Below are 14,758 nucleotides of genomic sequence, written 5' to 3'. Positions count from 1 at the left end.
GGAAGCGGCGCCTGGGTGTGAACTGGGGTCTGCAGTCTCCCTGCTGCCGCCGTCGGTGGCGGTCCTCGATCTCTGGGACCGCATCTTTCTCTCCAGGCTGATTGCAGGGTTCCAATCCTGACTAAGTTGAAGGCCGCTGTCTTTATTAATTATACCGTCCTGTAGTTGGATTTCGATGGCCTCTTTAGTAACGCAGTCCCTGAAGTAGGAGGATTGACAGAGTATTTTTGTTTTTTCATAGTCCATAGTATGGCGGGTCTTCATACAATGGTCATCCACGGCTGATTTAGTGGCCTGGCGTAATTCGGTATGGCGCTTGTGTTCGCAGCACCTCTCTTCTACAGTGCGGACTGTCTCCCCAATGTATGATTTTCTGCACTGACATGGAATTTGATAAACACCTTGTTTTCGAAGACCTAGGTCATCTTCCACTGAACCTAGTAGAGTCTAGGATTTTGCAGGAGGTCGGAATATACATTTCACATTGTGTTTCCCCAGGATTCTACCGATTTTTCTTGAGGTGGTTCCGGCAAAGGGGTTCATGCCAATGACTTGTGTTCTTCTGTTTCTTCTTCTTGTTCTCTTGGCGCAGTCTGTCGGAGTGCGTCTTATTTGCTTTTGGTTTTATCCATTTTTCCGAAACGTTGTCTGGAGGTGCTGCATTTCTGCTGGAAGGCTCTTGTGATCGCAGATCGATCGTGCCCTGTGAATAAGTGTGCGCAAGACGCCTTCACGCTGGGAGTTGTGGTGGCAACTGAAGTCATTTAGGTGTGTGTAGGTTTTCTGTATACACTGTGTCCCAGCTTGCCGTCAGGTTTCCGTTCCACCAGGACGTCAGTAAACGGTAGGGCACGATCCTGCTCCACCTCCATCGTGAACTGTATGTTGGGGTGCAGCGAGTTGAGGTGTTCCAGAAATTCATTTAAGCTGTCCCATCCATGTGGCCAAACAACGAACGTGTCATGCACGTAGCGGAAGAAACAAGTTGGCTTTTGTTTTCCTTGTTCTACTGCCTTCTCCTCGAAATTCTCCATAAAAAAGTTGGCTACAACCGGTGAAAGCGGGCATCCCATGGCGACGCCATCTGTCTGTTCATAATAATTTCCGTCGAACAGGAAGTATGTTGAGGTGAGCACGAACTCGAAGAGCCTTGTTAGGTTGTTGTCGAATTTCGTGAGTATCAGATCGATAGAGTCTTTCAGTGGTACCCTAGTGAAGAGGGACACTACGTCGAAGCTCACTAACAAGTCGCTATCCTGGAGCCTAAGTTCTTGTGTATGTTGCACAAAGTGGATGGAACTGCGGATGTGGTGTTCGCATTTTCCCACAAAGGGACTAAGGAGACCCGTCAGGTGTTAGGCTAGTTCATAGGTTGCTGCTCCCATGTTGCTGTCTATTGGACGCACAGGTGTCCCCTCCTTGTGGACCTTTGGTAGCCGCTCGTGGTCGAAGTTTCTTGGCAGTTTTTCCATCAAAGGTACTGTGAAGAAATTCAACGGTTCTTCTTTGAAGGCGACTTGTCGGTTATCCTTCTATCCTTCTGTACGTTGCGTCATCGAGAAGTCCATAAATTTTTCCATCTCAAAGAAAGAAAGATTGTTTATAGGCTCTGAAAATGGAAAGGCATGCATCCAACAAAGAGTCCTTAAGTTTGAGATGGTCTTGGCAGAGAGCCTCATTGGGCGAATGCACCACCACCATCTCCCTTACCAGATAGAAGGCATACTGCTAATGACACTAACTACTGGAACAAGAAAAGCTACACTCCATGGAGAGGCCTTGAAATGGGCAATCCATTCACAGTAGGTCTCTCAGGATAGCTTCTGGTAAGTAAAGAACTTGTGATGGGCTGCAGTGATGTGGATTATGGGATTCAAAGTATTTGTCAAGGTTACCCTCAGTGGTGGTGTATGAGAGGGCCTGTGGCTCAGCATTGGGATGAAGCTGCTTGATGAGTTGAAACACCGATGGGCCAGCATTAGCTAACAGAAAGGCATGGTGCTGCACATCATCCGTGATCTTACAGATGCAGAAATGTTATTCAAGCTGGATGTAGTAACTGCTTGCTTTATTCAATTGTATTGCAGAGGCTACATGTGCTGATGGGCATGACTTGGGACAGGGTGAGATTGATAGGGGGGATGAATATAGCGACGGGGAAGAGGAAATGGACACTGGGGAAGAATGGAATTAGTATGAGGCGGGTGGAAGTCGTATGTAGAGGGCTAGTGGGCAAGTGGAAAAGGAAGAGGGGTAGGTGGAGATGGAAGAGGTGTAGAAAGATGTGGTTAGAGGGAGGAGTAGGAAGATGTGGTCAGAGGGAGGGGATAGGAAGATGTAGTCAGAGGGAGGTGGTAGGAAGATGTTGTCAGAGAGAGGGGATGCAGGATATGGTCAGAGAGAGTGAGTGGAGGAAATAGACAAAAGGGGGGGATGGAGGAGTTATATAGAAAATGTTGGGAGGAGGAGATAGAGAGAGAGAGGGTTGGAGCCATCTTATGCATGTAGCATTGGCAATCCCAGCATGAGATACATCGGTTGATGGACTCAGCTGACCGGGAGGGGGGGGGAGGATGCGTTAGACAGAGAGGAGGTGATGAACTGGGAGAAGGGGTGGAGATGATGCACAGAAAGCTGAGGGAGCTGGGGGTAGACAAAGAGAGGGGGAGGGGAGATATATTTTGAGAGGGGGAAATGCATGAAGCAGTTGGAGGCGGTAGAACGGTTGTGGATAGGTTGAAAAGGGGCAGGAGGATATGGACCGAGAGAGGAGAGGAGAATGTGGAAACAGAGATGGGGAAGAAAACGTGCTTGGAGAGAGGGACTGAAAGGAGATGGATGAAGAGGTGTAGTGAAGGATATGGAGAAACAGCTTGGGAAGGATGGGATGGAAATATAGAGCTGGAACGATGAGGTGAGGAGAGAGATAGGAGAGAGGAAGAAGAGGAGACGTCTGCAATACACAGAAGGGTCCAGAAAAATTTAGACACTCTTTCATAGTTAATATCTTTGGAACAAAATAACTCATCATAGCAGTTTTGCATGGTGGTGTAGTCCATTGTTTTCTCAACAGATTTCGGCGCGCGTTTTCCAGCAGATGACAGTGCAGCAATGAATGATGAAGATTGTCATTTGAGCAATGCAAGGCCGTACTGAATTAGTACTGGAAGTACAGAAACATGATGGAGGTACAACAGCAATAGTGTAATGTGTACAGAACTGTCACCAACATGTACAACACTTCATCATATTTGGGATGAATATGAAACCGACGGTAATGTTCAGGATATGCATTAGGAAAGGTGTAGCCGATTGAAAGCATCAACAAATCCAGCTTTCAGCAATGCTGTGTCGTATCATTTTACCAGGTGAATTCAAAAATCTATGAAGCAGGGTGCATGTAAAAGTAAGGTAAGCTAATCAAGCGTACATCGATTTCTGAAGGCTGTGAAGTGGAAAGTGTAGACTCCAAGATCGCTGCACACTGTGAACGAAGATGACCTGTATCGAAGGACGGGGTACTGAGAGTGATTTGAAGGCTTGCTTCGTGAGGATAAATAGTTTGCAGGGGTGGTTTTCTGGTCTGACGAGGCGCAATTCAAACTGCATGGTACTGTAAACCTCCACAGCTGTGTGCACTGGGATCCTGAAAACCCTCCACTTCAAGTGGACAAACATGTTAGTCTAGTGGGTGTTAATGTGTGCTATGGTCTTCCATCATGTGTTTTGTTTGGCCCAGTTCTTCTTTGAAGATATCGTAACTGGTGGGGTGGATCTTCATATGCTGCAAACACCTGTTTTATCCGCCATCTGAGAGGTGTTTGGAATGAAAGATTTTAACTACAACAAGATGGCGCTCCACCTCACTACAACAGAGATGTCAGAGCCTACCTGGATGAAAATCTTCCTGGATAATGGATAGGTTGAAGAGGAGCTGTTGAGTAGCCACAGAAGTCTCCAAATCTTACGCCTCTTGACTTATACCTATTTGGGATACTGAAAAACGAAGTTTATCCTATCCACAGAAGCCATCTGCACTGAATGAGCTACGAGAAATGATCGAGACGTCCTGTGTGGCTATCACATCAGCAAAACTGATAGCTGTAGTTCGGTCAAAAGTTCGGCGCCAGTGACGTTCTTTGGCTGCTAATAGGGAATCACTTTGAACACATAAAATAACCTTTCACCCCAAGGTATTACTGTAACGGTATGTCATTTTGTTCCATTGATATCGGCTATCATAGAGTGTCACTTTTTTCTTGATGTTACTGTGTATGTCAAATGCATATACAAGCAAAGTTGCAAAAAAAGTCTAGTATTATTAATAAATTATTGTTGGGTGTTTCTTACTCTGGTTGCCTTAAATTGCTGATGATATCTAATTTGCATTGTGACAAATGCTGTGTGCTTAGTAAGAAAGATCAATCAGAGCAACTACCTTCTGTGACGGTTGATTCTCTTCCTGTCACCTTTACGTTTAATGTCAAGTGTCCTTTGGTGAACACAACAGAAGTAAACTCCTTGTTACCCTTCTCTTTATAAACTGCTCAAAAATGGTGTAACTTGCGTGTCCATGAGCACATGTGTGCTTAAATACAAGTGGAGAAGGAATGAAAGTCTAAGTCTTCTGAATAACCAAAGTAAATGCACTCTGCCTTCCTATGTCATTCGTTGTACGAGAAGGGTTTCTATGATTACACAGTGAAAGCTACAGCTTGTTATTAGCATACTGAGTAGGATTCTTGTGAGGAGATACTACAATTCATTCCATTCACTGAATTCCCACCATCTGGAAGAAGATGTTCACGAGGCAGGCGTGGTGTATTCGTGCATTATCTCCTTGTAAGATCTGGATAATAGGCTGGAGGATACTATCGCAGTAGTGAACAGCCCTCCAATTAGTGAGGAGCATCATCCAACCTATGTAGACGGTACTAGCCAAACACATGACTGACGCCCCCCTCCCCCCAATCATCTTATGGGACATCATGCCTCAGATGTGTGATGGAACCTGGCCACGACCACTCCCAACTACCATGGTCATCAGGGCTAGAGAACACAAACTGATTCAGTTTCCGTTCTTGGAGTTCCTTCACCCACGTTCTTCTCTCACCACAGTCCACGGGATGGCGAGGATGGTCCATGGTCTGGTTCGTAATGGACAGCTAGAGGCCAAGCCGATCGCCCGGAGACGACTGCTTACTGTCTTGTGTTGACACAGCCTTCGCGGATGCCTCCAGAAAGCCAGCGCGAAGCACTTCTGCATTCTCCTCGATGTACCTAGGAGCCACAGTTTATAGCTAGGAGGCAGCAGCTAGGACCTTTATGAGTGCAGGGACCATGATGAGGCAGATGTTCAGTGTTTTGCATCTCATGTTAGTTGTCTAATGTTCGAATAATGTCGCTATGTGTACGCCATTTCGATGATCGGCTTCCCACACTGATAACTCATGTTGCCTGTAAAGTGACATTACGTGAATGACTTCTTGATTTGACACACAGTGCACTAAAGTCAACTGCACTGGGAATAAATATTAACTTTGTCCTGCAGAACATTTGTGACTGTACGTAGCATTTTTCTGTAGGCAAAAGAGTATCAAGAAAGAGGTTGGTGATCAGCAACACTCAAAGTATACAAATAATGAGAGTAGGATAAAACGTTTTCTTTTTGAGCCTTTTATATTAGGATCTCTTATCATTGGTTGCTTTTCATCGCGTTTACTTGAACTTGCCCATAAAGAAGCAGCTGCTTCCTTGATAAGTGATCTGCTCTAAAGTTGGCTTTGTGACATAAATATGAACCTTATACAAGTGTTTCCAATTTGCAACAATACTATCTATTTTACCTCCTATTTGAAGTGGTGTCGACTCAGGACAAAATGATCATCGCGAATTTCTTCACTGATTTGGTGTATTGGTGCAGTCCAGTTGATTCAGGCGCCTGGAACGTGTTCTTGTTAACAGATCTCGAGTGGGGCCAGTGCTGCATATTGAGAGCGTCTTATTGAATACATACAGTGAACTCGTTTTTCAGAGTGTCCTGCTCAGAAAGTCAAGCGTCCAGTCTCGAGACCCGGGGAGTTGGTGTCTGGTTCTCATGATGTCATAAACACAGTCATATTGTTCACACCCTAAACGGTAAGATACAGTCCAGCGATGTCCCACAGTATGTAGTGGATACACTGCCTGGGTTGCCAGTTAGCTCTCAACAGGATTTGTGAAGAAGGGACTAAAGTCACAAGTGTCACATCTGCTGCATTCGTTGCGGCTCTGCCACGTAACGCACGAGACGAAGGCGATGTGTGCAGACACTCGGAGAAAATCCTGTGTCTCCACCGAACAGGACTTCATGTTACAACCATACCACGTACAGCATTACTTTATAGTCGGTAGAGCCAACATGAGTCATCATAGTCATAATTTTGTTTGTTCTTGGGGTAACAGATTTACTGTGTGCGAAAAATGTCTTTTATTCTTGGAGTGTGATCGCTCATCTCTGGATAAAACCGCTCTATGTATGCTGCACTGAGAAGACAACAGTCGTGGGATACCTGCCTACATCACGTCGGATCTCCTTTTGCCCAGCATAAAGCAGTTAGTGAAAGTCTCCAGCAGAAATACTGAGCCATTCTACCTCTACAGCCGTCCGTAATTGTGAAAGTGTTGTTGATGCAGAATTTTGTCCACCAACTGATCTCTTGATTATGTCTCATAAATGTTCTATGACATTCATGTCGGGTGATCTGGGTGGCCAAATCTTTATCTTGAATTATCCAGAATATTGTTCGAACCAATTGCGAACAACTGTGGCCATTGATTGACATGGTGCAATGTTATCGATAAAAATACTATCGTTGAAAGGCTGCAAGTGGTCTCCAAGTACCACAACATACCAGTCAATTGTCGGTTCACTTGGACCAGTGGAACGAGTCCATTCCATGTAAACACAGCCCACATGGTTATGGCGCCACCACCAGTTTGCACAGCGCCTTGTTGACAACGAGGGTCCATGGCTTCGTGGAATCTCCACCACACTCGAATGCTGTCATCAGCTCTTACCAACTGCAATCGAAACTCACATGGTCAGACCCCGGTTTTCCAGTCGTTTAGGGTGCAACCAAAATGACCACGAGCCTTGGAAAGGTGCGACAGGGGACGTGATGCTGGTAGCAAAGGCGCCGTGTCGGCTGTCTGCTGCCGTAGCCCATCAGTGCGAAATCTCGCTGTCCTGTCCTAACGGAAATGTCCCACATTGATTTCGGCAGTTATTTCAAACAATGTTGCTTGTCTGTTAGTACCGACAGCTATGAAAACGCAGCACCTCTCGGTCATTAAGTGAAGGTCGTCGGCAACTGCGTTGTCCGTGGTGGGGGGAAATGCCTGGATCTTGGTATTCTCGACATGCTCTTGACACTGTAGATCTCGCAGTATTGAATTCTTTAACGATTTCCGAAATAGCATGGCCAGTGCGTGTAGCTCCAACTACCAGTCCCTGTTCAGACTCTGTTAATTCACGTCGTACCTCCTTAATCACACAGGAAACGTTTCCACATGAATCACTTGAGTACAAATGACTACATCACCAGTGCACTGCCCATTGATACCTTGTGTACGCCGTACTACCGCCTTCTGTGTACGTGCATATCACAGTCCCTTGAGTTTTGTCACCTCAGTGACTCCGTCAATACTGCTCGACTGTTTAAGGGCAGTGAAGATTTTTCGATGCTGCTTCTACTTATCCTTGCTCAGCTGTAGCGTGAAATTTTAGTTGAAAGCTGCCCGAATTGCTTAATTCTTCTGCACTCTTCAGTGTTTCATTATCAGTTAGCTACTACGATTCAGGCTTCTACCTTTAATTTAATCTTAAGCCCTATCAATAGATCTTTGTCGATCTTTGCAAAACTTAACCCTAGAATTTTTCTTCTTCAGTTTCGTTCAACACTTCAACATAAAAGTTAAACAAATCTGCTGACATAAAAAAAACCATGTAGCCCTTCGCATGCCGACCACAGGGCGAACTGATTTGATGTAACACTATTTTTAGTTATCATCGGTGTTGGGGATGTAGGTTAATCTTAAGCACACTCGATATTTTACTGAATGAGAAACGAATCTAAAGTTAAAATGAGAACGTCAAAGCTAATTACTATAGCAGCTTTGGCCATACACAATGACTAATAAGTTAGTGGGAACGTTCATCTTGTGTTCTGTATGTTTCCAGGGCCTTTGTAATTTGAAGATGTGGACAGGGAATTTTACCTGACAGTTTGCATCACGGGATGATAGCACGTTGGATGTATCATCTTTTAGTAAAAGAAACTGAAGTATATTATCAGACGCCTGCCTATGAAGACCGTTTCAATAACGATGCTAGAAAATTAATTTGGAAGCCGATGTCGTTATACGCAGCTGTAAAGCATTAAAAGGTTGTAAGTAAAGAAAAGGCCTTGATGCAAACTGAAAGGGTCACAAGGTGTAGTTAGGGATTACATCTTGTGACATAACACATAACAGGTTTTGATTAGAGCTCAGTAGCCCACACAGGTTGTAGTAAATATAAACTTGTGTTCTGTCACTGTATTCTTCTTTGACAAGATATTAACTGCAGTTCCAAAAAAGTATATGGTTGCGTCGAAAAAACTGCAGCTGCTTCCATACCTCGATAGATAAAAAAGTTTATGGTATTAATTGCATTACACAGTTTGTGTCTGGGCCATATCAGCATTTGTAAAAAAATGCCATTTCCGTATCTAGCAAAGGTCATGAAATACAACGTATGTTATGACTATAGGTCATCCAAGTCGCATGTAGAATTGAATGTACCATGTGACCCTCCCATAGAGATACAAACCAATATGTCGAGAACGGAAATATCTTTTTGCCTTCAACATAACACTATCTCGATATGTTATCTAAATTTGATATTGAGCAATGTATGGCCTGAAATGGAACAAAGTCTACACAATGCATGTTTACCATTGTAAACTCTTAAGATTTCGTGTATTGTGTGTTGACTTTGATGCATAACAATAACTATGATGAACAGCGAAAAGAATTCCAATTTACTATCGCTCCAAGGTGTCAGTTTGAGATGTGAAAAAATCTATATCTTTACGAAATAGTTTCCTCAAAATCAGATGAAATATTTCAGAGTGTCCAGCACGTCCGTTCTAGCGCTTTACAGACAATTCGTATGTATATGTATATGTGCTGCTGGAGGACATCTCGTGTCACACTCTGCGCTTGTGAGTGGTTGCTCGGATATTCAGAGCGGCAGGCAGCAGCGGAAAAGTTTGACGCCGCCAGACAGCGACGCGACGCCTGACGCAAACTGCCACTATGGTGTGTCCATGGCAACCTTGCTGCTCCCATTAAGTTTTCTGAACAGAATTCTCCTTTGGGAAATGGTCGTCAGTCATGGCGTGGAACTGTTTGACGACCACGAAACGCACTAAAAAAACGCGAGGCGCCCTGCTGCAGAGGGAGACTCTGTGAAGCACCTGTTGCTTGCTGCTGCTAAAATTTCCACGCAGAATAGTCTAGCGGGATCTGACGCTAACACAGCGGCTTCCCACGAAACGATTCGATTAACAATTTCGTAATGTCGATCGTCGCTGTGAGGTCTGCCACTGACTGAAACTACAAGAACAACAACAGAGTGCCAAGACGGACCCGAGGGATCCATTTATTTACTGTTGTGTACGCGAACACAGTCTGTAGTCGTCGCGCAGAATCTGCCTGTTGACTCCCGGCCTCCGCGCGCCCACGCTGGTGCGGACGCAGGCGCGACACCGTCGGCTGGGCCTCCGCCTCTAGCGCCGCAGCTCCCAACTGCTGCCGGAGGCGGACGAGGAGCTGCTGGGGGCGGCGGCGACGGCGGCGGGGGCGGCGAACCGGCCTCGAAGACCCGCACGTAGCTTCCGCCTCCGGTAGCGCCGCCGCGGCCTCCACCTGGTGCGCGGAGCCTCGCCGCTGCTGGAGGATGAGCTGCGGGGGGCGGCGGCAGGCCGGCCACGACGACGCTGACGTCGCTTCCCCTTCCGGTGCGGCGCCTCTGAAACGCTGCGGGCTGGGGATGCGGCGGCGAGCGGAGGGGCCGCCGTCTCCTGCAAGACGAGGACAACGTTTTGTGACGTCACGACAGTTGATGAGGCATTGAGGTAAATGGAAATGTGTGGTAAATTTCTACTCTAGGTGGGCAAAGCTGTTGTTAAACTGCTTCACTGATGGTGAAGTGGTATTCGTGCAGGTTTTTTCAAATTTGCTGACTGTTTTAATACACAATTATTAGGCTCTTTAAGAGGTCAGTGATGCTAGCTTCTTTATCCTGGACACAGACTACCAACATGACGAAACCATTCAAAAAGAAAAAGAAAACCGAGTATGTCTCATTCTGATTATCACTGACGTTTAAATGTGAGGAAAATGTAGCCTACCTTGTTGACATGTTTCAAATAACAGGGAAATGTTGTTAAACATCGCGGTATCAGACAGTCTCCGTGGCATAGTGATCTTTGGTGGGCAGCAGAAGTGTTAAACTCAGAAGAGCGTTTCTGGAGCCACTCAAGTGCAATTATGATCGTGTGGGGTGACGCATTGTCCTGCTGGATTTGCCCAAGTCCGTCGGAGTGCACAATAGACATGAATAGATGCAGAGAAATGTAGTTAGCGGATATACGTAATGTTTTTGGTTACGTGGGGGGTTGGGGCGACTGAAGAAATGAATGCCTTCACCAGTGTAATCTGCTGTGGACAAAAGCTACCTAGAATATATGGCTAACAGTTAAGAATGAAGTATACAGAGTTAGTAACACTCACCCCTATTGACTGCATTAGCTCCTCTTCCATTATCCTGCAGTACATTTCGAAACACTCCTTCAGAAACAGCTCACGTTCCTGTAGACGAAGGACTGTATCAGCTACATACTAACTAACATCCAACTGTGCTTCTAGATTTAATGTTAATAGATTTTATGGCATCATTATGGGCTCTGTACGAATTGTAACTAGCACATGCGCTGTAAGAATCTGCGACTATCAGTTACGACACAAGTCCAGAGAGGTAGGGATACTCACGTCTGGTGACTCTATAGACAGCTCATCCGCCAGTCCGCTGTAGACTGCGTAGAACTCCTGCAGAAACTTCTGCCACTCCTGTAAAGAAAAGGGTTTATTAGCTATATAGTAGCCGACACCTGACTCTGAATGTAGATTTAACACGGGAAAATTTTCTTAAAACTGGACTGTGTCGATATTAAGAACACGTGTTTGCATCTTAATCTCAATTTTCCTTGAGACTTTTCAAATCGATACCATGTCAACGGTTCGTGATGCTTGCCAATAGCACGAAGCAGCAATGTTCCGTTTCACTTGTGCCCACTGCCGATCGACGTTCACATATTTTTGGATTGCTTACTGAGACACAAGAATTGGCTTCAACCTCAAAATGAATAATATATAGATATCACAGGCAAGTTTCTGAGATGACGCCTACCAGTGTCTCTGCGGTGGAGGGCCGTGGGAAGAATGGTAGCAGGACAGTCGCAAACTGATGTGACCCGATGGCTGAATATGAATTAGATGGGCGACAGTTTATAGAGATCGAAACTGTGTCCCGAAGACCAGGGCAGGGCCGACCACGTGTAATATGAGAAAGAGAGAACCATTGTTTGGCTGCACGGCAACTGGCATCTGAGCTCGCAGCATCCACTGCACGTGTTTCATGGAGGCAAATGGTGTACAGAAGGGTTTGGAAGAGTGGCCTTTACTGTCGGAGACCTGTTGTATGTGTACCTCTGACGCGTCTTCACAGAAGGGAACGTCTAGAGTAGAGCAGTGAAGACGCCACCTGGACGGTCGAATTGTCGTCCACTGTTATTTTCGCTGATGAGTCACAATTTGGTGTGAACAGTGATTCTCGACCAATTTGGATCTGGATGGAACGCGGAACACGATTTCGTGACCCAACCATTGTGGAAGAGACTGATAACGAGGATGACCCCTAATGGTGTGGGCGGGGGTTACGTTGACCACTCGAACACCTCTTCATGAAATTGTACAGTTAAATCGGCAAGGCTTAACTGCTGTCAGGTACCGTGAGGTTTCCTTGGGACCTCCTGTGCAGTTGTTGCGAGGTGCTGTGGGCCCAGACGTCGTATTGCTGGCCGATAACGACCGACTTCGTAGAGCACGGGTGGTTGATGTTTCCCTGGGAACGGAAGATATTTGCACTCGTGGCGTGGCCTGCTAGTTCTACCGATTTGAATCCAATATAACACGTCTGTGATGCACTGTGGATACAAGTTGCATAACCTCACCATCCGCAAACCACTCACCAAGACTTGACAGCAGCTGCAATAAGAATGGGCGTTCTTGCCTCAACATGAGATTGAAAACAACATTAACAGCATGCCCCGTCGTTTGTCTGGTCTGTGTTGGCACCAGAGGTGGTCACACCTCACATTCAGCACTTTAACCAGTTGTCAGAATGTGTGTGCAAATCCTTTAAGTTGGAAAACACGAAGACATTTTTGTCTACCATTATGCATGTTGCAGTTGTTTACGTTCTGTATTCTTTGTGTTGTTTCTACTGTACTATGAGATGATTATACCGTTTTGTGGCACAATAAACGCAACCTTTCAAAATTTCGGTTTGTGGCTTTAATTTTGCACACCAGTGTACTGTCTGATCAGGTTATCCTTCTATCCGCATGTAATAAGGAACTGGCCAGTTGAGGCCACGAGAAGCGGACCCAACAGTATAGGAGGAGGTGGGGAGTGTCAAGTAGTGAGTAGAAAAGTGGTAAGAGCAGAATGGGTCTGTCAGGAGAGCTCAGTCTCCTTGAACCTTGATTAGCTGTGTATATGTCACTAGGGAAGCTTGTCCAGGTGCAGAAGCAGGAACAGCTAATTGCGGTAAGATGTAATGCCTGGCTTCTTCTGTATAAAGGCGTTGGACGGGACTATGGAAACATTGAGAGACGTTTGTGCTATTCTGGACAAGCCTGCCGGTTGCTCTGTTGTCTCTGACCACGAACGGCACCTGTGCTATATCCTCAATACGTTGCAGATGTCAGTCGTCGTAACAACAATGTTATACCGTAGTTAAGTGAATTCGAACGTGGGAAAACTGTTGGTGTTCAAATGGCGAGTGCTTCCGTAACCATGGTAGCCGAAGTGTTCGGTGTTTCAAGAGGCACCATGCCGAAGGTTTGTAGCGTGTACAGGGAAACGAAAAAAACCGTCCTCCGCTAAGTGAGAACAGAGACGAAAGCGTGTGTTGAGTGATCGTGACATACGGTCATGGAGAGGATTGCGACGAACAATAGGAAGAGTCAGCAGTAAAAGTCACTGCAGAACCGAACGTGGCACTCGCGAACGCCATGTGCACCACAACAACACTAAGGAAGCTCCATTAGCAGAGAATTTCAGGGCTAACGGGAATTCCAAAACCACTCAACAAGGACAAAAATGCCCGTAAGAGGAAGACGGGGTGCCAAAGACATAAGACCTGGACTGTGGAACAATAGAAGAAGGTCACCTGGTCGAATCAGTGATGTTGTACAATGTTTCCAACTTATGGCCGAGTTTACATCCCAAGAGCGAAAAGCGACGGGGGTTTGGAGATGATTGGGGCAGCAGTATCGTGGTATTTCATGGGCCCCTGCGATCACTATACAATGTCGCATTAATGCCCATGGCTATATGAGCATTTTGGCTGATCTCCTGGTACAACGTCTGTTCCCCAATGGCGATGCTGTGCTCGAAGATAACAGGGCCCCTGTTCAAACTGTTCCCATCGTCCAGGACTGGTTTTATTTTCCACGGGGTTGAACTGTCACATCTCCCCTGGTTATCACCATCACCAGGCCTCAATATTATCGAGCCTTTGTGATCTACTTTGGAGAGACAGGTGCGAGATTGCTATCCACCTGCATCGTTGTTCCCTGAAATTGCCACTATTTTGCAGAAAGACTGGTATAAGACCGCTTGAGAACCATACAGAATGCATAGTCATCCATTCCCATTCGACTGGAGGCTATTATTTAATTACCATGGGTTTTCTTGTTAGGTGTGGCAATGCGTTCCCATATTTTTGTGCATCCCCTGAACAGTGGGTCTGCCCCCAAACACTGCTAGCATTCTGGAGTGACGTACAGCGACGAGCCTCACCTGCTGCATGACTGCCACTGGGTCTGGAGGGGCGCCCTCCGCCTCCAGCTGGACTTTCTTCTCCTCTTCCTCCAACTGAAAGTTGTCCTCTTCCTCCCCCTCAGTGCTGCCGCAGCAGCACAACCACCGGAGGACTCTCCGCCACATCTGTGCGTACGAGAAGTATATTAGGTACTATCGTTACCCTCACCTTGGATACAGCAGTGTCTCTCACTCCCAGAACAAACTGATGCTGTCCGAAAAGCGTCCTACGGAAAGATCATCCTCCCTGTGCTCTGAACCTAGAGACACCCTGACAGAAACTCTAAGGTCCACGTTATAAAGCCATGAACATTAGAAACTAAATATTAGACAGATAGGCGAATGTTACAACATTTTTCACTACAAAGTGTATTTTTTGTAAACATATTACACAGTTAAATTTGCTTTTTATACGTAGAAACTCTTATCTGTCTCTGAAGAGCACTCTTGAGTGGACTAGTGACACGCATTGCTTTCAGCCTGCACAATGGACTAACAGATATGTGTTGAAGTGGTCGGTCCAAGTTCTTGTCTAGCGTAGGATTTATGGCTGTGGAAGCCATAG

General features: G+C 45.9%; 1 protein-coding gene across 1 annotated transcript in view; it reads right to left on the bottom strand.

The window, feature by feature from the left end:
* LOC126195759 (uncharacterized) overlaps nucleotides 1–14,319 on the bottom strand; it is a 134,846-nt gene extending 120,527 nt beyond the window's left edge. The window contains exons 1-3 of the mRNA XM_049934387.1: nucleotides 14,173–14,319; nucleotides 11,077–11,154; nucleotides 9,870–10,106 (exon numbers count right to left, since the gene is read on the bottom strand). Coding sequence (XP_049790344.1) covers nucleotides 9,870–10,106; nucleotides 11,077–11,154; nucleotides 14,173–14,319 — 462 coding nt within the window. The remainder of the gene's footprint in view (nucleotides 1–9,869; nucleotides 10,107–11,076; nucleotides 11,155–14,172) is intronic.
* Nucleotides 14,320–14,758: the final 439 nt, after the last annotated feature.

Source organism: Schistocerca nitens, chromosome 7 (assembly GCF_023898315.1).
Source record: "Schistocerca nitens isolate TAMUIC-IGC-003100 chromosome 7, iqSchNite1.1, whole genome shotgun sequence".
NCBI lineage: Eukaryota > Metazoa > Arthropoda > Insecta > Orthoptera > Acrididae > Schistocerca > Schistocerca nitens.
This window is presented reverse-complemented; position numbering and strand designations above follow the sequence as displayed.